This window comes from Eulemur rufifrons, chromosome 8 (genome assembly GCF_041146395.1).
Source record: "Eulemur rufifrons isolate Redbay chromosome 8, OSU_ERuf_1, whole genome shotgun sequence".
Classification (NCBI taxonomy): domain Eukaryota; kingdom Metazoa; phylum Chordata; class Mammalia; order Primates; family Lemuridae; genus Eulemur; species Eulemur rufifrons.
The window spans coordinates 22410593-22434571 of NC_090990.1; the positions used below are offsets into that span (position 1 = coordinate 22410593).

The 23979-nt window shown below is 37.7% G+C and overlaps 1 protein-coding gene across 3 annotated transcripts in view; it reads left to right on the forward strand.

The window, feature by feature from the left end:
* S100PBP (S100P binding protein) overlaps positions 1-19698 on the forward strand; it is a 36389-nt gene extending 16691 nt beyond the window's left edge. For all 3 annotated transcript variants that reach the window (XM_069479726.1, XM_069479727.1, XM_069479728.1), the window contains 2 exons: positions 15457-15541; positions 18399-19698. In XM_069479726.1, the coding sequence (XP_069335827.1) occupies positions 15457-15541; positions 18399-18537 (224 nt within the window). In that variant the 3' untranslated portion in view covers positions 18538-19698. The remainder of the gene's footprint in view (positions 1-15456; positions 15542-18398) is intronic.
* The last annotated feature ends 4281 nt before the right edge of the window (positions 19699-23979 follow it).

Here is a 23979-nt window from a genome sequence, read left to right on the forward strand (position 1 = left end):
TGAATCCGGTCTTTTAGATCCCATTTCTTCCTCTTTCTTCATTTAGTTTTAGTAGAGGACATCCTCTAAGAATTTCTAAGAAAGGAGACATAGGAGATAAATTTTGGGAGGTCTCTACATAGCTGAAAATGTCTTTATTCCTTTCTCATACTTGACTGATAGTTTGGTATAGAATTCTAAACTGAAAATCACTTTTCCTTAGAATTTTGAAGCCATGCATTCAGAGTTAAGAGTTGTTAAGAAGTCTGTTATTAATTTAATTTTTATTTCTTTGTATGTGACCTGTCTTTTTCTCTCGGGAAGTTCTTAGGATTTTCTCTTTTTTCATTGTATTCTAAGATTTTGTACTGATTATTGAGATATCTTGGTTTGGTTCTTTTTTCCTTCCATTTCTTATACTAGTTACTCAGTGGGCCTTTTAATCTGGGCCATATATCTTTCATACATCTTTGAGAATTTTTTGCATTTTTTTCAAAATTGTTTCCCCTCTGCTTTCTCTTTCAGGAACTCTTAATAGTTAGATATTAAACCTTCAAGAATTGATCTTTTTTTTTTTTTTTTTTTGAGAGACAGGGTCTTGCCATATTGCCCAGGCTGGCCTCAAGCTTCTGGGCTCAAGCAATTCTCCCACCTCAGCCTCTCTAGTAGTTGAGGTTACAGGTGCACACCACCACGCCCATCTTCTAACTTCCTTATTTTTTCTTTCCTTCTGCCTCTGTCTCTCTTTCTATTTTCTGGGATATTTTCTCAATCTTTTCTTTCTGTCCTTTTATCAACTTCTTTATTTTTACATTTACATTTATGATTTCCAAGAATTCTTTCCTGTTTTATTTTTCATATCATGTTATTTTATGAATTAATTTCTCAGAAGATATTTTTTTCTTTTTTGATTATACTTGATATACAACGTGCTGTGAGTATTTTAAGTATACAATTTGTGGAGTTTTGAGATATATATGCATCCATGAAATTATCACCATGATTAAGAAAATAAACATATCAAACCCAAAGGTTTCTTTGTAATTTCTCCCTCCTGCCTTTCTCTGCCCCATCCAATCCCCATTAGATTAGTTTGTATTTTCTAGAGTTTATATAAATTGAATCATACAGTACTTTTTTTTGAGTCTGGCTTCTTTTCTCTCAGCATAATTATTTTGAATTTAATCCATGTTGTTGTATATGTATAAATAGTTTGTTTCTTTTTATTGCTGAGTGGTATCCTATTACTATATAGATATATCACATTCATTGTTTATCCATTCACTTATTGATGGGAATTTGGGTTATGTCCATCATTTGGCTACTACAGATAAATCTGTTAGGAATATTCATTTGAAAATCTTCATATGACGGCATGCACCTATTGTCCCAGCTACTTGGAAGGCTCAGGTGGGAGGATTGCTTGAGCCGAGGAGTTTAAGGCTACAGTGAGCGATGATCATACCACTGCACCACAGCCTGGGCAACAGAGCAATACTCTGCCTCTAAAAAGAAAAATCTTTGTGTGGATATGCTTTTATTTCTCTTTAGTAAGTATCTAGGAGTAAAAGTGACTGGGTTATATGGTAGGTGTGTGTTTAACTTTTCAAGAAACTGCCAAAGTGATTATACCATTTTTTTATGTGTGTGTGTATATATATATTTTTTATTGTTGTTTTTGTTGTTGTTGTTGAGACAGGGTCTTGCTCTGTTGCCCAGGTGCATGCAGTGCAGTCGCATGATCGTAGCTCACTGAAGCCTCGAACTCCTGGGCTCAGGCGATCTTCCTGTCTCAACCTCCTGAGTAGGTGGGACTACAGCATGTACCACCATGCCTGACTAATTTTTCTTATATTTTTTAGAGATGGAGGTCTCGCTGTATTTCCCAGGCTGGTCTCAAACTCCTGGCCTCAAGCAGTCCTTCCACCTCAGCCTCCCAAAGTGCTGGAGTTATAGGTGTGAGCCACCACGCTCCGCCCCATTTTATGTTCCTTCTATAGCTGTGTATGAATTGCAGTTACTTTCATCCCTACCAATACTTGGTATGGTCAGTATTTTAAATTTCTCTCCCAATTTTTTTTATTTTGGTAAAATACACATACACATTACCATCTTTTTTTAACCTCCCCCCTTTTCTTAACCATTTGAAAGTATACAGTTCAGTGGTAGAAAGTACATTCATGTTGTTGTGCAGCCACATTGCTACAATCCATCTGGAGAACTTTTTGGTCTTCCAGATCTGAGGCTCTATACCCATTAAACAATAACTCCCCATTCCCCTCTGCCCCAAGCCCCTGGCAACCACTATTGTACTTTCTGTTTTTATAAATTTATCTACTCTAAGTACCTCACATAAATGAAATCATACAATATTTGTCTCTTTGCGACTAGCTTATTTGATTTAGCATAATGTCCTCAGGGTTCATGCATATTATAGCATGTGTCAGAATTTCCTTCCTTTTTAAGGTTGGATAATATTCCAATGTATGTATATACCACATTTTGCTTATCCAGTCATCCATCAGTGGTGACTTGGGTGCTTCCTTCTTTTAGCTATTGTGAATAATGCTTCTATGTATATACCTCTACAAATATCTTAGAGACCCTGCTTATAATTCTTATATACACAGAAGAGGAAGTGCCAGGTCATATGGTAATTCTAAATTTTTTTTAATTTATTTATTTTTTCCTAGAGACAGGGTCTCACTCTGTCACCCAGGTTGAAATGCAGTGGCAGGATTATAGCTCATTGTAACCTCGAACTCCTGGGTTCTAGCAATCCTTCTTCTATAGCCTTCTGAGTAGCTGTAGCTGAGACTATAGGCATGCACCACCTCGTCCAACTAATTTTTCTTATTTTTTGTAGAGATGGGGGTCTCACTATGTTGTCCAGGCTGGTCTTGAACTCCTGGCTTCAAGTGATCCTCCTGCTTCAACCTCCCAAAGGGTAGGATTAGAGGTGTGAGTCATGACACCTGGCCTTTCTGATTTTGGGTGGGAGCTATCCTAATGGGTGTAAGGTGGTCAGTCTTTTTTTTTTTTTCTTTCTTTCTTTTTTTTTCTTTCTTTCTTTCTTTTTTTTTTCCTTTCTTTTTTTTTTTTTAAAGAGATGTGGTCTTATATGTTACCCAGGCTGGATTTGAATTCCTGTGCTCAAGGGAACCTCTCACCTCAGCCTCTTGAGTAGCTGGGACTGCAGGCATGTGCCACTGCCCGGCTTGGTCAGTCTTTTTTATTTTAGATATTCTAATACATATATAGTGATATCTCATTGTGGTTTTAATTTGCATTTATTCAATGAAAAGTAATGTTGAGCATCTCTTCATGTGCTTTATTTGCTACCTGTATATCTTCTTTGGTGAAGCATTTTTGCCCATTTTTTAAATTTGGTTGTTTGTTTTGTTATTATTGAGTTTTGAGAGTTTTTAAAAATATATTGTGAATGCAGGTCCTTTGCCAGATAAGTAATTTGCAAATATTTTCTCCCAGTCTATGGCTTTATCTTTTTATTCTCTTAACAGTATCTTTTAAACAAGAGAAGTTCTTAGTTTTGATGTAAGTTTAATCAAGTTTTTAATTTTATGGATTATGCTTTCATGTGGTTTTGTTTTGTTTTTTTGTTTTTTTTTTTTGACTGCCTCATGTGGTATTTAAGAAATCTTTGCCTAACCCAAAGTCACAAAAATTTTCTTCTATGTTTTAGTCTAGAAGTTTTATAGCTTTAGGTGTTACATTTAGATCTATGATCCATTTTGAATTTATTTTACATGTGGCACAAGCTTTGAATTAAGTTCCTTTTATTTTTGCATGTGGATATTCAATTGTTTCTTTAACATCTGTTGGAAAGACTGTCCATTCGCCATTGAATTGCCTTTGTACCTCTGTCAAAATCAATTATTTCTAAAAAAATCAGGTCTCCAAAAAAAAAAAAAAAAGACTAATGTGTTCCATTGGTTATTATTTTTCATTTGTTTTGTCTATTATAATTGTTTGCATTTCCATATGAATTTTAGAATCAGCTTATGAATTTCTTTTCTTTTTTTTTTTTTTTTTTTTTTTTTTTTTGAGACAGAGTCTTGCTCTGTTGCCCGGGCTAGAGTACCATGGCATCAGCCTAGCTCACAGCAACCTCAAACTCCTGGGCTCAAGCAATCCTTCTGCCTCAGCCTCCTGAGTAGCTGGGACTACAGGCATGTGCCACCATGCCCAGCTAATTTTTTTCTATATATATTTTTAGCTGTCTAGATCATTTCTTTCTATTTTTAGTAGAGACGGGGTCTCGCTCTTGCTCAGGCTGGTCTTGAACTCCTGACCTCGAGCGATCCTCCTGCCTCGGCCTCCCACAGTGCTAGGATTATAGGTGTGAGCCACCGCACCCGGCCAGTTTATGAATTTCTTAAAAAAAAAAAAAAAAAAAGCCTGCTGGGATTTTGTTAGGGTTTGCATTGCATCTAGATAAACAAGATAAATAAGGTAAAGTTGAGGGAGAATTAATATCTTAATATTGAGTGTTTTGATTCATGAACCTGGCACATATTTCAGTTTATTCAGTTCTTCTTTAGTTTCCTTCAGCAATGTTTTGTAGCTTTTCTACTGTCTAACACATCTTTTGTCAGATTTATCCCTGAGTATCTCATACTGTTACGCTTTTGTAAAAGATATTTTTTATTTCAATATGCATTGCTATGGTATATTTTGGTAACTTTTTTATAGATTCCATCAGGTTTTCTGCATAGATGATCATGTTGTTAACAAATAAAGACATTTTTACTTGTTCTTTCTGACTTGGATGCCTTTTATTTGTTTTTCTTGCCTTATTGCATTGGCTAGAACCTCCAGTACCATGTTAAATACAAGTAATAAGATTTCTACCTTGCCATTGATCTTAGGAGAAAAACATTTAGTTTTTCACCAACTTTTAAAAAATATATATGGAGACAATGTGTCTGTGACCCAGGCTAGAGTGTAGTGGAACAATCATAGTTCACTGCAGTCTTGATCGTGTGTTCAAGTGATCCTCCTGTGTCAGCCTCCCATGTAGCTAGGACTATAGGCATGCCACCAAGCCCAGCTAATTTTTAAATTTTTTGTAGAGAAGGGATCTCAATATGTTTCCCACGCTGGTCATTAGCTCCTGGCCTCAAACAATCCTCCTGCCTTAGCCTCTCAGAGTGCTGGAATTACAGGCGTGAGCCGCTGTGCCTGGCCTCTATCACCATTAACTATTATGTTAGTTGTAGATTTCTCTTGGATATCCTTTATCAGCTTGAGAATGTTCCCTCCCTGCCTAGCTATAGTTTGATGAGGGTTTCTATTGGGAATGGATATTGTATTTTGTCAAATACTCATTCTGCATCTATTGAGGTGATCATATAGTTTTTTTGAAAGTCTGTTAATATAGAGAATTATATTATTTGATTTTCCAATGTTAAATCAATCTTGCATTCCTGGTCTTATTTATTTCCTACTTCGTCTTTGAAGTATTATCCTTGTTATAATGTTGTTAAATTTGATTTGCTAAAATTGTGCTAAGAGTTTTTATACCTGTGTTCATGAAGGATATTGGTCTGTACTTCTCTTGTAATCTTTGTCTGGTCTTAGTATCAGAGTGATCCTGAATTGGTATCTTTTTTTGGGTAAGCTTTGGTAGTTTGTGTCTTTCAAGGAATTTGTCCATTTGATCTGAATTGTCAAATTTATTGGCATAAAGTTGATAGTATTCCCTTATCCACCTCTTATCTGTAAAATCTTAATGATGTCATCTTTCCCATTCTTGGTATTGGTCATTTGTACTTTACTCATCTAATCAGTCTGGCTAAAATTTATCAGCATTATTAATTTTCTTTAAAAAAAACTCAGCTTTTGTTTCATTGATTTTTCTCTAATTTTTTGTTTTCTATTTCATTGATTGCTATTCTGATATTTATTAATTTCTTCTGTTTACTTTGGGTTTCATTTGCTCTTTTTCTAGTTTCTTTAGATGGTTGCTACAGTCATTGATTTGAAACTTTTCTAATTTATTGAGGGCTGTTAGGAGCCAGAAGAGAGAAACTCATGAAGTCAAACTGCTGTGTTTATCTGGAAGTATGCCTTGACTTTTTTTTTTTTTTTTTGAGACAGAGTGTCACTCTGTTGCCCAGGCTATAGTGCTGTGGCATCAGCCTAGTTCACAGCAACCTCAAACTCCTGGGGCTTAAGCAATCCTTCTGCCTCAGCCTCCCGAGTAGCTGGGAATGTGCCACCATGCCTGGTTAATTTTTTCTACATATTTTTAGTTGTCTAGCTAATTTCTACTTTTTAGTAGAGACAGGATCTCGCTCTTGCTTAGGTTGGTCTCAAACTCCTGAGCTCAAACAATCCTCCTGCCTCGGCCTCCCAGAGTGCTAGGATTACAGGCGTGAGCCACTGCACCCGGCATTGACTTTTTTTTTAATCAACTTTACTGAGGTATACTTTACATGAAATAAAATGCACCCATTTTAATTTAATTTTTCTTATTGGTATGCTAAAGTTTAGTCACTTGTTGATGGACATTTGTGTTTCTAGTTTTTTGCTATTATTAATAATAAAACATCTGTGAACATTCATATACAGTTTTTTGTGCATATGTGTGTTTTTATTTATCTAGAGTAAATAATTAGGAGTAGCTCTGGCTCAGACTGGTCTCAAATTCCTGGCCTCAAGCAATCCTCCCACCTCCCAAAGTGCTAGGATTACAGGTGTGAGCCACTACACCCAGCCAGTTTTCTTCTTGTTTAAGTGTCATGGTAGTGCTGGCTTTATAAAAAGAGTTGGAAAAATGTTTTCTTCTCTGTTTTCACAGTTTACATAAGATTGGTATTATTTCTTTCTTAAATGTTTGATATAATTTATCAATGAAGCCATCTGGGCCAGTTTTCTTTTTGGCAAGTTTTAAAATTACAGATGTAATAGATATAGGGCTATTTAGAATTTCTTTATCATTTTGGGTCCATTTTGATAATTTGTGTCTTTCAGGGAATTTGTCCATTTTATCTAAGTTGATGAATTTATTAGCATAAAATTGTTCATAACATTCCCTTATTATCTTTTAATTACTGTAGGATATGTAGTGATATTCACTGTTTCATTCCTAATATTCGTAATTTGTGTCTCTTTTTTTTCCCCTTGAATAGTATAGCTAGGAATTATCAATTTTATTGATTCCTAACCCCCCCCACCTGTAAGTTTTTAGTTTCACATTATGTTTACTGTTTCATTGATTTTTTTTTTTTTCCCACTTATCATTTCCTTTGGGTTTGATTTCCTCTAGTTTTCTAGCTTTTTAATGTTGGAGCTTAGATCATTGATTTGAGAATTTCCTATTTTCTATAAGCATTTAAAGCCACAGGTTTCGCTTTTGAGCACTGCTTAGCTGCATCTCACAAATTTTGATATGTTTTCATTTTCATTTAGTTAAAAGCAATTTCTAATTTACCTTGTGATTTCTTCTTTGGCCTATGAGTTATTTAGAAGTGTGTTATTTAATTGTGAAATATTTGGGAATTTTCAGATTCCCAAAGAATATTTCTTGTTACTAATTTCTAGTTTCATTCAGTTGTGGTCAGAGCATATCATCTCTATGATTTCAGTCCTTTTAAATAGACTGAGACTTAACTTTATAGCCCAGCGTATGGTCTGTCTTAGCTAATGTTACATGTACTCTTGAAAAGAATGTATATTCTGGGCTGGGCGTGGTGGCTCATGCCTATAATCCTAGCACTTTGGGAGGTGTAGGCGGGAGGATTGCTTGAGTCCAGGAGTTCAAGAACAAGACCCATTCTCTACAAAAAAATAGAAAAATTAACCAGGTGTGGTGGCCTGTGCCCATAGTCCCAGCTACTTGGGAGGTTGAGGCTGGAGGATCGCTTGAGCCCAGGAGTGTGAGGTTGCAGTGAGCTGTGAGGAAGCCACTGCACTCTAGCTATGGTGATAGAGCTAGACCCTGTCTCAAAAAAAAAAGAAAGAAAGAATGTGTATTCTGATGTTGAGTGGAGTGTTCTGTAAATATCATTAGGGTTTTGGCTGGGTGCGGTGGCTCACGCCTGTAATCCTAGCACTCTGGGAGGCTGAGGTGGGAGGATCATTTGAGCTCAGGAGTTTGAGACCAGCCTGAGCAAGAGCGAGACCCTGTCTCTAAAATCTTAAAAAAAAAATATATATATATATATATATATATATATCTCATTAAGATTTTGTTGGTTGATGGTGTTCAATTCTAAATCCTTACAGATTTTCTTACTAAAAGAGTATTCTTATCTCCAGTTCTAATTGTGTCTTTGTCCTTTCAGTTCTGTCAATTTTTGCCTCTTGTATTTTTAAACTCTGCTATTGGATACATACACATTTAGGAATATTGCATCCTTTTGATAAATGGGCCCCTTTATCATTATGAACTGTCTCATTTTACCCCTAGTCATATTGCTTGTTTTGGAGTCTACTTTGATGTAATATAGACATTCCAGCTTTCTTTTGACCAGTGTTTGCATGATATATTTTTTATTCCTTTTAGTTTTAACCTATTTATATCTTTATGTTTAAAGTAGATGTCTTATAGACAACATATAGTTGGTAGTTGGGTCTTGCTTTTTTTTCCAGTCTCACAATCTCAGTCTTTTAATTAGAGTGTTAATCCATTTATATTTAATGTACATCCTATATGGTTGGATTTAAATCTACCATCTTGTTACTTGTTTTCTTTTTGTTCTTTGTTCTGCCCTCATTTCTTGGCTATTTATTTGTGAGTATTTTTTAGTATTCCATTTTATCTCCATGCTTGAAATAAATATATTACCTATACCCCTTTATCATATTTTCACTGGTTGTTGTAGGGTAATAGTTCTCAAAGTTTTTGGTCTTAGGACCCATTTAAACTTTTAAAAGTTATTTATGGATTTATGGCCAGATACGGTGATTCACGTCTGTAATCTTAGCACTCTGGGAGGCTGAGGCGGGAGATATCTTGAACTCGGGAGTTCTAGACCAGCCTGAGCAAGAGTGAGACCCAGTCTCTACTAAAAATAGAAAAAATTAGCCAGGCATGGTGGTATGTGCCTGTAGTTCCGGCTCCTCAGGAGGCTGAGGCAGGAGGATCGTTTGAGCTCAGGAGTTTGAGGTTGCTGTGAGCTAGGCTAACACCACGGCACTCACCTGGGCAACAGAGTTGAGACTTTGTCTCAAAAAAAAAAAAAAGTTATTTATACTTTTAAAAATTATTTACGAACCCAAAGTGCTTTGGCTTGTGTGGGATGTATCTATACTCAACCATATTGAGAGTTAGCACTGATAAATTATTAAAGTATTCATTAATACATTTTTAAATCATAATAAATCCACTGCATGTTAACATAAATAACACATTTTTATTAAAAATAACTATTTTCCAAAACGCAAACAAATGTAAGGAGAAGAATGATCATTGTTTTACATTTGTATAAATCTCTTTAATGTCTAGCTTAATGGGACACTGCTGGATTCTCCTATCAATATCATATCACATAGCCTCTGGAAAATTCCACCATATACTTGTGAGAAAATGCAAATGGCAAAAACAAATAACATCTGAGTGTTGTTATGAAAACAATCTTGACCTTGCAAAGCCTTGGCAGAGTCTTGGGACTTCCAGGGATCCAAAGACACACTTGAGAACTGTTGCTGTATTAGCATACAGTATACATCTTTAATTTATCACAGTATACCTTCAAATAATATGTCACTTAACATATAAGGCCTTTAAAAGACACTTCCAAATCTCCCTTCTGTTGTCTTGTGCTATTGTTATCATACATTTTATATATGTACGGTTAGCCTTCCATATCCACAAGTTTTGCATCCACATTTCAAGCATGGATAGAAAATAGGAGAAAAACAAAAAATAACAATAAAAAATAATTCAAATTTTAAAAAATATAAGAACTATTGATATAACATTTACATTGTATTAGATATTTTAAGAAATCTAGAGATGATTTAAAGTATATGAAAGGATGTGCATAGTTATATGCAAATACTACAGATATTGTTTTATATAAGGGACTTGAACATAGTGGATTTTGATATCTGTGGGAGGTCCTGGAACCAATTCCCCATGGATACTGAGGGACAACTGTATTATAAACCCTTCAATACATTATTTTAACTTAAACTGTCACCTACCTTTAAAAGAAGTTTTTTTAATGAGAAAAATATTTATATTTACTCACATATTTACCATTTCCATTGCTTTTGATTCCTTCCTATAGATCCAAGTTTCCATCTGGTATTATTTTCCTTTTTCCTGATGAACTTTTAATGTTTCTTGCAGTGCAAGTCTACTGGTGATAAAGTCTCTCTGCTTTGGTTTATTTAGAAATTGTTTATTTTGCCTTCATTTAAAAAACTTTTTATTTTGAAAAATTATAGACTCATAAGTTTCAAGGCTCACCTTAACTGTTTCCTCCCTTCCCTCAGGGATCACAATTCTGAGTAGTCTGAAAGTAGTTATTTCATATATTTTGCCCAGTTTCTATTAGTAATTGCTTACAATGGGAGGTTAAGTCCCCCATTCATCTTGGCTAGAAGTGGAAGTCTCTGTTTGGACTTTTATTGATGATCATAAACAGCAATGGTTATATAAATTCTGATTCTGCATTTGCCGAGACTGTTGAGGACATTCATGTATCACTTAGTATCCCTGTTATCACTTCAGAAATGAGTTATATAATAATTCCTGTTTCTTTTACTTTTTGCCTTGCCTGCAAGGAAAATCAGTCAAGATTTCTACTAGATCATCGCAGTTTTGTTGACCTAGAGGTGATACATTTGCATTCTTGCTTTCTACTTATTTTTTTCTTTCTATTCCTATTTTGTTAACCTATATAAAAGGCCATGCCCCGTGTAACACATATTTTCTTTCCTTCCCTCTTCATTCCCTCCCCTGTATTAAGTATTTTATATTGCATGGAATAGAGACATTATGATTTAAGTTAATGAGTTCAAGGATTTATAGGAAAAGATGAAGATTAGACTAGACTCTCAACAACATAGTGAAAAGAATCAGCTGTAGAGCCAAGCTCCATGCCTCCTCCTAAATGAGTGCTTTTGTTCCTATTCAGGTTTTTCATAATCTTATCTGTCTCTGTGACCAGTGCTTTTGCTGCTCTCTATTAGCTATCTCAAGTAACTATTCTCTCATAGAGCCCTGCCTGTGTGCTGTTCTTTCTCATTCTCATTATTGAAGCTTATATTCACATTCCAAAGGAGAGTATCTGATTGATTTACTTAATGACCTGTTGGTGCCTGGCCACCTTCTAGGTCATTAGGTAGTCAGTCAGCTGCAAGATTCTCTGTTCTTTGGTCATGTGCCACACTTGATTGAGTGGGATCATGTGGTGACCTATAAAACCTGTGTAAATTGGCATAGCAGGCACTCAACATTATCCATTCTCCTCCATTAGGAAATCACAATTGATTCACTTTAAATTTATTAATGACAGTTATTAAACTGGATTTCCCCAAAACGAGTCAGCTTAATATTTATAGGTTAAGATTTAGAGGAATTATTTATCTCATTCCTGAAATATTGGGATTTTTTTCCCTCCTAATTTCATTCTTAGATGAATTTCATCTTAGTCACAAGGCAAAGGACAGTCTTTACCACCTTTTAGCCACAATTTAAAATAAACCCATGGTACTGATTGTTAGTCCAAGAGAGCCCATCTGTTAGAGACTATGAAGAGAGGAAAAAATTCAAATGTTTCCATTCTTGTTAGCATCTCTAAATTTGGAGGAAGAAGAGGTTGAAGCTATGAGCTAAAATGAAATTTTTGGATTATTAGCCTCACCTGGGTTTGAATCCTCGCTTTCCCATTTACTAGATGATAGATGAGTACTTTTTCTAAGCTTCAGTTTACTTATGAATAAAATTGAGATTGTGGTATTTGCCACCTGTGATTCTTAGAATTAAATGATAGCATACATGTAAAGCAGTTAGCAAAGTGACACATAAGAAGTGCTTGATAAATGTTAACTTCCATTATCTCTAGATCATTAAATCTTATTAATAATAAGGGTTACCCTAGTATAACAATAAGCTCTTAGTGCTAATGAAAACTAACATTTTTTGGTACATGAGCTGAGACCTAATTATTGAGCCCTTGTTTACTCATGCTAGTACTAACAGGGTATACAAGAGATAGTAGTGCTACATGATTCTTACTGTCTAATCTCAACTATAAAATGTCAGTCTCAGAAAAATTTTTAAGGAAACTCAGCCCTATAATAGTTTTATATTTTTGGAATTCTGGCTCTGTCACTAGCTTTGTGACCTTGGGCAAATGTAACTTTTCTGTGCCTCAGTTTCTTTTCTGTTTTTTATAGTTTTGTCTGTAAACTAATAGGAAATACCTTATGGGATTGTCATAAAGAATAAATGTGTTGTTATATGTAAAGCACATAAGATAGTGCCTGATACATGGTTAAGTGCTACGTAAATTGCTGCTGCTGGATTTTGATTGACTCCTAGCAGTTGAGTATTTGAATATTAGGCTCACTGAGCCTAATGGCCTACTCTTTCTTCTCTTCTTTTAAAATGAATAGAAAACTTTGTAGGAGGTTTATAGTATATCTTTAGTCTCCATTGCCAGGGCAGTTTTATAGAATCCAGGTGATGAGATGAGTAACCACGATAATCTCGTGGTTCTATTTTGATGGACACAAGATTTCCATATGTTGCCAGCTCTCCTTTGGTGATGCTTTGGCAGGAAAAGTGTTATCTTGAAATTTTTACAAAGCTGATTCTCCCGACCCCACCCCTATTGAGATGTCCTTTTTGTGGGGGCTAAAGGGAGTGGAGTGCTAGCGATATGAAAGTAGGGTATTAGAAAAGTAATTCTATGGCTGGGTGTGGTGGCTCACACCTTATAATCCTAGCACTCTGGAAGGCCCAGGGAGGAGGATCACTTGCAGTCAGGAGTTTGAGACCAGCCTGAGCAAGAGTGAGACCCTGTCTTTACTAAAAATAGAAAGAAATTAGCTAAAAATAGACAACTAAAAATAGAAAAAGTTAGCCGGGCGTGGTGGCGCACGTCTGTAGTCCCAGCTACCAGCTACTCGGGAGGCTGAGGCAGGAGGATTGCTTTAGTCCAGGAGTTTGAGGTTCCTGTGAGCTAGGCTGATGCCACGGCACTCTAGCCCGGGAAACAGAGCAAGACTCTGTCTCAAAAAAAGAAAAGAAAAGGAAAGCAATTGTAAAGGTGATTTTTTTTTTTTTTTAATATGTTCCTCAGGTCCCAAGAATGGCTAGAAGGATATCAAGATCACCAAGAATAATTTGGAGGTTGCCAAGGACTTATATAAAAGTGTTTTCAAGTCCGACTGAGAACTCTGACATTTAGAGAAGGAAAAAAAAAATAGAAAAGCAATTTAATTGAGACCTTTGATTTTAGCTTAACAAATTCAGCAGACAAGGAACTTTATAATCAAGAGTTAGTTCCCTTAAAGGGGAAATTGATTTCTGATTTATATTGCATTCTCAAATAGTAAAAGTCATATTTTTTTTCCATATGAGTGAGACTGAGCATTCTTTTCACATGTTTATTGATCATTTGTATTACTTTTGTGAAAATTGACCATTCATGTCCTTCACCCCCCTTTTTTTTTTAATGAAGAGACTTTAAGAGGACATTAAACTTTTGCCAAATGTGTTTCAAATATACTTTTCATTGTGTCAATTGTCTTTTACCCTTGGTTGTGCTTTTTTATTTTCAGCACATATAAACTTTTAATTTTAATGTAATGAATCTATAAATTTTTCCTGAAAAGTATTATCGTGGTTAGAAAAAAATTTCTGAGTGCCATAAAACATGTCATGGTTTATGTATAGATGAATCCATTTAATAAACATTTTTCCTTAAAGATAGGTGATTGTCACAGGATTTGCAGTCTTTGTGAGCTAACATAGGCCTGAGGCTATAACACTATAATGATAGCTACCATTCACTGCACACATGCTGTGTGCCAAGCAATATACTAGGTCTTTTATATACAATATTCCTAATACTCAACTTCAAGCTAAATGGTATCATTGTCCAATTTTCATAGATGAGTAGTGAGGCTTGAAATGTAATAATTTGCTGAGGGTCACAGAGCTAGTTGCTAGACTGGAATTTTAATTCAAGTCTGCCTAACTCCAAAGTATATGGTATATTTTTTCTACAAAGCTCTGCTTCTTGAGGCTTCAGATAAAATAAATTCGTCCTAAAAGTTATGTTACGTTTACTGGAACTTGAAAAGATGGTCTATAGCCTTGTTAAACTGCTCTTGGTTCCTGAAAGCATAGTAGATAAGGTAATGAGAAACATGTAAATTAGCAGAACAAAAGGTCTCCACTGTCCAGGGCAGTGGTTATCGAAGGGAGGTTTTCAGAAGTGAGATTTTCAGACCAGCGGCATCAGCATCACTTGGGAATTTGTTAGAAATGCACATTCTCAGGCCTCACCCAGACTGACATAATCAGAAACCCTGGGATCTGGGTCCAACAATCTGTTTTATAATACTTCCCAGCTGATGATGATACCTGTTAAAATTTGAGAACCACTAGTCTCTGGAAATTATTTCCTAACTAGTGTTTTATTTCTGTTTCTACTGGGTTTCAGCCTAAGTCTCAGCCCTTAAGTGCAAAGTTAGCATTATTGCATAGCAGCAAGAGCTAGTTGAAACCTGGGTTATTAAGCATTTAAGGCAAGTTCACCTCCCTGAGCCACAGTTTCCCATCTCTGAAATGATATTAATAACATCTATCTCCATATAAGATGTTTTTTAGAATTAAGTAAGATAACATGTAAAGTACCTAGTCCATTGCCAGGCTCCCAGGTGTTTGAGAAATTGCCTATAGCAATTTTTCTTGTTAGCAAAGAGCATCCATCGCCACTGTTCTAAACTCCTTTTGTTTCTTGAATGTATTTGCTGTCTTTTGTCTCTGGGCCTTTGTATTAACTATTTCTCTTGGACATCCAACCTCCTGCCCCACTTTACCTCACTAACTTTTATACATCCTTTAGATCTCTTTACTCCTCCTGGAGGGTGCTTTTCCTAACACCCACTAGTCTCCGTAACAGCCTGTATTTCTCTATCTGCGTTCATCACACTGTTCTGAAAATATCTGTCCCCTTTATAAACTTCATTGAGGTACAACGTCTTGTTCACTGCCATATTCCTAGGGACCAGTAAAGTTCCTCACATGTTGTAAAAGCTAGTAAATGTTGAATGAATGAATGGTGGCTGCCATTATTGCTCACCATCATCATTGAAGGGCAAGCTCCCCACTCTGTTTTGTAGTTTTTATGCTGCTTGTGTGCAAATCCTAAGTAGATATTATTGAGACTAGTACCTGTTTTCTCTTTCCCTGAAAGCATACACTTTGACCTTGGCTGACATAGTTCACTTAGCTGCTTCCTAACCACTAATCCCTCTGTATAACAGGTCCCTGGAAGGAGCTATATGCCTTGATGGAAGTTCATCATATGCAGAACTCAAAATGGCAGCATCCTTCGGACCTCACCATGAGGTGAGTGGATGATTAAAGGGAGGAGAAAAAAAGGTAGAATTTGGCTGCAGGAGCAATGTAGTGGGGAAGTGGGGTTGGAATTGTTTGAGAGGTGGAAAAAAAGCAATGCATTATAATGGAATAAGAACTGGACTGAAATTCAGGAAACCTGGGTTCTAATACTAGCTTTGCAGTTTTTAACCAGCTACAATTTTGATCAAGTCCCTTCACTTTTCTCTGGTCCTCACATCAGTACAATGAAGATGTTGGACTACTTGGTGTCAAAGAACCTTTCTAGTTCTGAAACATGGATTTTTTGATGCAGTGTGGCTTTACAGATTTATTCAGTTACTTTGATTCAGTTACTCAGAAACCTTGGAATCATCTTTGATTCCTTTCTCTCTTACCCCATATTCAGTTCCTCAGCATATCCTATAGGCTGTTCATATACAGTTGTCCCTGCTATCCCTGGATGATTGGTTCCAGCACCACTTAGGATACTAAAATCCTCGGATGCTCAAGTCCCTTATATAAAATGATATAGTATTTGCATATAACCTACACACATCCTTCTGTATGCCTTAAGTCATCTCTAGATTACTTATAATACCCAATATAATATAAATGCTATATGAATAGTTATTATACTGTATTTAGACAATAATGACAAGGAAAAAAGTTTGTACATGTTCAGTACAGATGTAACCATCTATTTTTTTTCCCTGAATATTTTCAATCCACAGTTGATTGAATCTCTGGATGTGGAACCCACGGACATGGAGGGCCAACCATATATCCAAAGCCTGACATTTCTCATATATCACCTAGATTATTGCAGGTCTTCTAAATGTTCTCCCTGCTTCCGCTCTTGGCCTGTCTACTGTTCCTAACTCAGCAGCCAAAGAGATTCTTTTAAAGCATAAGTCATATTTGCTCAATATTTTCCAGTGGCTTCACAGCTCACATCTTTCCGTTGTCACAGTCTCCTACAAGAGCCTGTACGTTTTGGCCTGGGCTCACCAACTTCATCTCCTACTAGTCTTCCTCTTGCTCACTCTACTCTAGTCATACTGGCTTCCTTGCTGTTTTTTAAACATGTCAGACATGTTCCCCTCTTCAGGGCCTTTACATTCACACTTCCTCTATAGTTGCCAAGTCATAGCAGTTCTCAGAAGGAAAGGCAATGTATTGTAATTTTTACTAGATAAATTCTGGAGTCAGATGTGAATTCAAATCCAGACTCTTCTACTTACTCTACTATATGACCTTGGACAGGTTATTTAACCTGAGGCTCAATTTCCTTATACCTGTACAAGGAGTTAATGAAACTACTTTTCTAGTAGGATTGTCACTTTCATTAAGAAAGACAAGGTATTTAAAGAATTCAGCAAGTATATAGGGATAGATAAATGTCAGATATTGTTATAATTATTCTCAACCCTGGCTATTCCTCATAACTACCTGTGCAGATAACCCAAAAATACAGATGTCCAGGCCCTGATTCCAGGGATTCTAAGTCATTAAGTCTGGGAGGAGGGAAGGGGCAAGAATCCATATCTTTAAAAGGCTTCCCAGGTTGATATCAGGAGCAGTTCTGGAGTTGAGAATGGGATCAGATTATCTCAGAGGGTCTTGCTCAGAACTCCAGCCCAGCACATGACTAAAGAATACTTAAGAAAATTTACGGCCGGGCATGGTGGCTCACTCCTGTAATCCTAGCCCTGTGGTAGGCTGAGGCAGGTGGATCGTTTGAGCTCAGGAGTTCGAGACCAGCCTGAGCAAGAGCAAGACCCTGTCTCTACTAAAAATAGAAAGAAATTATATGGACAGCTAAAAATATATATAGAAAAAATTAGCCGAGCATGGTGGCGCATGCCTGTAGTCCCAGCTACTCAGGAGGCTGAGGCAGGAGGATCGCTTGAGCCCAGGAGTTTGAGGTTGCTGTGAGCTAGGCTGACACCATGGCACTCTAGCCTGGGCAACAGAGTGAGACTCTGTCCCAAAAAAATAAAAAAAAAAAAGAAAATTGACTTTGGCTGGGTGTGGTGGCTCACAGCTGTACCTAGCACGCCGGGAGGCCAAGGCAGGAGGATTGCTCGAGGTCAGGAGTTCTAGACCAGACTGAGCAAGAGCGAGACCCTGTCTCTACTAAAAAATAGAAAGAAATTGGCCGGACAACTAAAAATATATAGAAAAAATTAGCTGGGTGTGGTGGCGCATGCCTGTAGTCCCAGCTACTCGGGCACGAGGCAGAAGGATCGCTTGAGCCCAGGAGTTTGAGGTTGCTGTGAGTTAGGCTGACTCCACAGCACTATAGCCCGGGCAACACAGTGAGACTCTGTCTCAAAATAAATAAATAAAATTTACTTTGAGTCTGTGCTATTAATTTTTCAGTCTCTAAACTTGAAATGTGATACTCATATGATGACTTACCTTCTCTGGGAATTTTATTCTAATTTTAACTGCTGTGTCCCGAGCAACCTTGAGCTGTGTCAGACAGGACAGGTCTGATGCAAATAATGAAATATAGATCCTGCTCTAAATTCTTTTGGAGGGATAAAATTTTTTCTTACTTAAACATTATTCTACATTAGTTTTCCTTAGAACATTGAGTATGTGGCACATACCACCTTAATACTAACTATATGGGAATTAGGTAGCTTTGGGAATTGGAAGGAAATAGCACCTATGATGTGGCTTTCATATAAATGGTATAAAATTTCCAGAATTTTGAGAATCAAAATATAAATAAATATCTGATTTCCAAAAGTAAAGAGATGCTTAAAATAGTTTTGCTGGCCTCTTTTTGTGTACAAATAGCCATTCCGCCTGAAACATCTGTCCTGTTTTTACTCTCTCTCTCTCTTTCTCTCTATAGAAACTACGCCCGCCGACAGAAAACTCTGCAAAGATACAGTCTGACTCAGTGGGTTGACAGGAACATGAGAAGCCACCATCGATTCCAGCGTCTCCCAGATTTATCGTACAATCCATTTGTCTCATCCCATCAGCAATGAAGGTCCCTATCCAGGGTCCTGTTCAGAGCAGCATCTCATTTTCCTTTGCTGTTTTTTGCTTCGTAGAGTTTGAATTTCATTTTTTACAAGATTTTTATTTAAAGAAATTGTCACCTTTTGGAAATGTCCATTGCTGACTTGAATTTTTTTGTATGAGCTCTCTCCTGATTTTATGTGTGTCTGTGTTTAAGCAGTTTTAAGTTGATATAATTTTTTTGTTTTTATTTAAATTGAAGGTGGCTACTTCCTGAAAGCCAGCATTAAGCCAAAACACCCAGGCTCAAACATAACACCCACCTCTGCATAGGTGAAGTCTACTTGTGGTGCCCAAAAGAAGTCATCTTTTAATCTCCTGTAAAGAGGAGATTCTTTACCAGGCTATAAGCCAGTGTTAATTATTACTGATGACGTGAATGGATATAAGTCATTTTTAACAACCCCTCTTTTATTTGAATCTCTGAATATCCTTCAGTATTTTAAAGCTGGCAATCCAGGAAATTTGGAGTAGGAGAAAAATCCTGTTGAAAGGACAAATTAAAAGTGTAAGTCCTCTCCTCTCCTTTCTGTACCTATTAGCTGCCGTTATTTATTTTTTATTTTTGGCTTTTTTTCATTCCTCATTAAACTTGTTTTGCACAGTAGTGTTTACAAATCTTATACATTTTAACTCTGACAGAATACTTATGACTAACCCCTGACCCCTGTTTAATACCTTGTGGTTCTGTGACTGGTTGTCTCCTCTGCCCTTCTTCAAGGATTTTCTCCCCCCCACCTAGTGATCACTCTGCTCCTTAGAGTTCTATTGGCAGTATTCCTTTCCTGTATCCTGTCAGACATGGATATGCCTCTTCAGAATGGCCCCCTTGCTGTCTTTATTGAAGAGCTGCCCAGAGTCTTGATTCTAGGACGGGCCAGTGCCATTATGTGGTCAGTTGGTCTTCAGTTTCATCTGCTGAATCCCAACTTTAAGCATGGGTTGATGTGTCAAATATGGGTATTAGTCAGGGAGCCTCCATCCTGTGAGAAACTTCGGAGAGGCACTCTTGTCTCCATTATTAGTTAACAAGAGGTGCCTTTAGACCCCAGCTGTTACCATCTCATTTGGTCAAGTCCCTGATGCATAATTTCACATAACTGCTGAAGTGGGTCTAATACAGTTGTGACTAAGCCTATGCACAAAAGCATTACCTAATCTTACAGTTTGGTATTCTAACCAAAGTTGACAGACTTTGTGCATCTGTCTTAATGGATGTCTTAGGAGTTTGTTATTCTCTCTTTGCAGATAGCTCTAGACATCATTTTGGGAAGTTTTGCAGTGTGGCATTTTTGCTATTGTTCATTCTCTGAAGTTGCTCATAATTGCTGTAGCCCCTATCTTGTTTTATAGTTTCATCGACCCCATCTTTGTATGTGAGTAACGCATCTTAAACATCCAATCCCACTTTAGAAACTGATTTGGGAATACCGTGGTCATTCAGATCACCAGTAAATTCAGATGGATGTCCCTAAGTATTTACTGTTTATCCAGTTAAGGATTCTCTTTTCCTTAGACATTTGGTTTAGCTTCTAGGACCAAAATGCAAAGGAGAGGTTCTGTTCAAAGGTAGCATTCGAAAGTCTGTTATTTCAGTTGACACAATTGGCATTTACTATGTTGGTCAATTCTCCAGGCTACCCTAAATTAGCTTGGAGTGAGACATGCCAAACATCTACCTTTGGGACCATAGCATAGTTAAAATTAAATGAAGCTGGAATAGCTAGCATTGCAGCTGTCAAGTTCCCACCGATAACTCAAGGAGTAAAGGGATAGCGTTTTGCTTAGGCCAAATTCTAAGACTCACGTTCCTGCCCTCCTGGTACAGAGGGGTTTAAGACTGAATGTGTAAGGAGAGCATTGCCTTTGCCAAATCAAATGAGTGACAGGTTAACTAGAAAATGTGACAATCACATTTCCTCTTAGCTCAAATAATTGTTTTTTCAAAGCTTTAGCAGCTTAATTAAATCTGTTGGACTGGGGGAGGAGAGAGCTGTTCTGTAGTGGTTAACATGGTATTCTTTAAGAAGAAAACACAAAGCCAAAGAAAACTCATCATCTGGCATGTTCGCCTTAAAGATGGTAGTGGGTAGAATCTGGAGTTTTAACAACTTTTCAAAGCTGTGTATCTCTTGTATTTGATGTGGCCTCGAAGTCTATTATTTCAGGTAGATTCTTGCTGTATTTTTTGAGTAAGGGTTATGTGCATTTATTTAACTGCCTACCTAGCTTTCTTCATGACTACATTCCTTCACCACAGGGGTCTTGACAAAGCAGAGTAAAAATGTGCTGTTTACATAGTTTACTTGTAAGTAAGGAGCCTGAAATAACCTGTAGTTTTGCATCTAATACAGGCCCTGATTTACTTGTGGTGTTGTCAGGATCAATTATGAAACTGAAGTTTGGTGCCTCCTCTTTATCATGTTTTTTCCCTTGTAGCAGTTGTGTTTAATGTCATTAAAAAGAAATAAAAGTTCTGTCAGTGGCATATATACTGTGGCTGTCTGTTGTGGGCTTTGAAGGAAGGTTATTTGCCTTCTTCCTTGCGTGGGTAGGCAAACCTTAGTGGGGTATGGGAGGGGGCGGCAGTTAGTAGAATGTGGTACTGGGAAGACGAGGGTGCTTGCTCCCTATTCTTGTAAGGGTAAATTACAGTGTTGAGAAAGGCGTTCCAGCAGTTAAGAAATGTTGAAATTGATTGGGATTTGCAGCTACATATGGTGCATGTCAGGAGCCTGACACACGGAGAGCCTGAAATATCATTGTGCCACTGTTTTTGCAGAGGGGAAAGATGTCTCAGCCCCGATCAGGCAGGCGTTCCTTTGCATTCCTCCCCGTGGCTATGTGGTTAGCTTCTGTGTCTCTCCTTCTCCAGAGCTAGCACCAATTAAGGAGGAAGCCATGCTATCCCAGGGCATTCTCCCTTTGAAGGGGATGTGAGAAACTAGAATCAATGGTACAAAATTGATAGTTGTTCTTAACCCAACTTCTCCAGAAACTGCTGCTCCTAGAAACTGGGTAAAGGTTGGATACGTGTGGGTAGATGTGGGAGACACAGCGTTCCTTAGATCCCTTTTGTGAACCTAAGCTTCTTAGACTTACCCCCAGGAGCAGGGATAAAAGGGAAGGCAATAATAGCTTGTCACCTATACTAGCCAATGCTTTTAAAATCTCAACTCATGCTGAGAAAATAAGTAGCAACATGTTTGGATAGGCTCTCTCCTTTAGTTTTGTCTAATATATATATTCTAGATGAAATATATATTCTATGTACAGGCAAAAGGCTCAATATAAGTTTGCTAAGTACTCAGCAATATTCTATCTTTTTAAGTTTTTTTTCTTTTTATTTTAGAAAGCCTTCAGATCATGAAGCAATTTTATATTCTTGTCCCAATCTGAGGTACCCTTCTTGACCTATACAGATCATTTTGTTCCTGTCAGGTATAGATATCTGATCCTTTGTTTATGTTAGAGAAAAGTGAGCAGAAAAAGGAGAAATGGTCCTTCTTTAAGATGAATGGACTCATTCTCTAACCAGCCCATTTTGAACTTTTATAGGAAGAAAAAACCCAATTACCTAAAACTAGAAAGCAGAGTTCTCTGCCTCTCTTAGTGTTGTCCTGCTTTTCTAAGGGAAAACAGAATTATTCCTAAGCTGATTCTAGGGTGTGCTTGCTTTGTATGCCAGAGCACCTGTCAGGAAAAAAATTTCCACTTGTCACAGGAAGTGTCAGCTGGTCAGTGATGGAATAACTTAGTGAACAAGCTCCTGCCTTGTCATTCCTTCCCACCTGTCCTTCCCCTAGGACAAATGGAACATGCCATAGACAGAAAATCTGGCCCTCCCCAGCACCCATGGAGAAGGGGGTAGAATGTAATCTTTTAGGTAATCTTTAAAGCAGTCTAAGTGATAGTCCTGAAATGTATCACTAAAGAACTATCTGTACACAATGATCTCCCTCAACTGAGCTTCAAGCCACATTTGAGGGTTTGGGACTATTTTGTACTGATGGAGCTTGGTGGGGCTGTAGCTGGTAGGGGAGTGGGGTGGGCAGGGTGTCCCAATTATAGAAGCTGTTTGTTCTTGGAAGCTACTTCTTAAAAGCAAAATCCAAGAAATGTCAAATAGGTTTAGCGAGGGTAAGAAATAAAGTAGACATCTAAAACATGTGAATGGATTAGGGAGATATTACTTATTTCTATAAAGGGCTGAGTTAGAGATCTTAAAAATGGATTCTAGAGGAGGTCTATCCTGAAAAGCTAGGGGTTGAAGGGACAGGAGTAGGAAGAGAAAAGGACTCACCAGTCTGTCTTCCTCCTCTCAGACCCTGGGGTTTCCCTCTTGTTCCCAAGAGCTCTAGGAATCTTCTCTTCTAATCCCTCTGTATTTGGCAGCTCAGGAAACCAAGGCCTACTCTCAAAAGTAACTTGCCTGTTAGGTGATTCCAAGGCAAGGTCTCCTGCCTCTGAGTCCAACATTCCTGCCACAGGCCTGCTGTGGTCTGCAAGTAAGTTCTCAGTCTCAGAGACCTGACTGTGCCCTTCCACCATTATGAGGAATTGCTGTGGATCCACGTGAGTGGTGGTGAAAGGACCACACGTCTAGCTGTAGGGTTCAACTTTGCAACTACAGTTGATTCAGGAAAAGCTCGATCATTGTAGAACTTGGAGGTTTAGGGAGGCAACTAAAGGGAAGAGAGTTTTATCTAAGCCAGGAGTATTGTTTCCTTCTCTTCCCTCATACTCTTTATGATGTACTGCAGGCACAGATTAATTTGAAGACAGGAAACCCCCATTAGCATAGTTCCCCAATCCCCAATGACAGCTATTTATACCTAATGCTGACTTTGGGGCTTCATCATTTAGCACTAGGTGGGCACAGAGGCCCTAGGAAATATCTCTCTGAGGTTTGGCTTAAAGTTCTGTGTGCTAATTGGTTTCCCATTTTCCCAACCAGCCTCTAAGCCCTGTTTTCCCTCTGCTTTCAGAATCTTCTAGAACAGCCAACTCAAAGCCCTGCTCACCTGACATTTTCTCTCCAAGCTCTTCCTAGCTCTGGACAGGAATGTTTGAGGTACCCCACTTACTGGTTTGCTCACTGGCTAATAGCATCATTACTCTCCCTTTCAGCCTACTGTTGGGATCATAATGGTGTTCCTTTAACAGCCCAGGACAGCACACTGTGCACACTGAGCTGCAGAGAGCAGCTTTTGCAGTCCCTCTTTATGTCCTTTCTTGCCCGAGGCGAGGCAAGAGTGTCTTCCTTTGGCCAGGGAAAGCACCCAGTCCCATCCTGAGTGGGAAACCCTTTGTTTTAAAAACTGAGCACCAGCCTGCATACCTATCCAGTGAGGCATCCCAAGCTTGGTTCGGGGAGCCTCAGTAATAGGATGATGGAGCAGCTATTT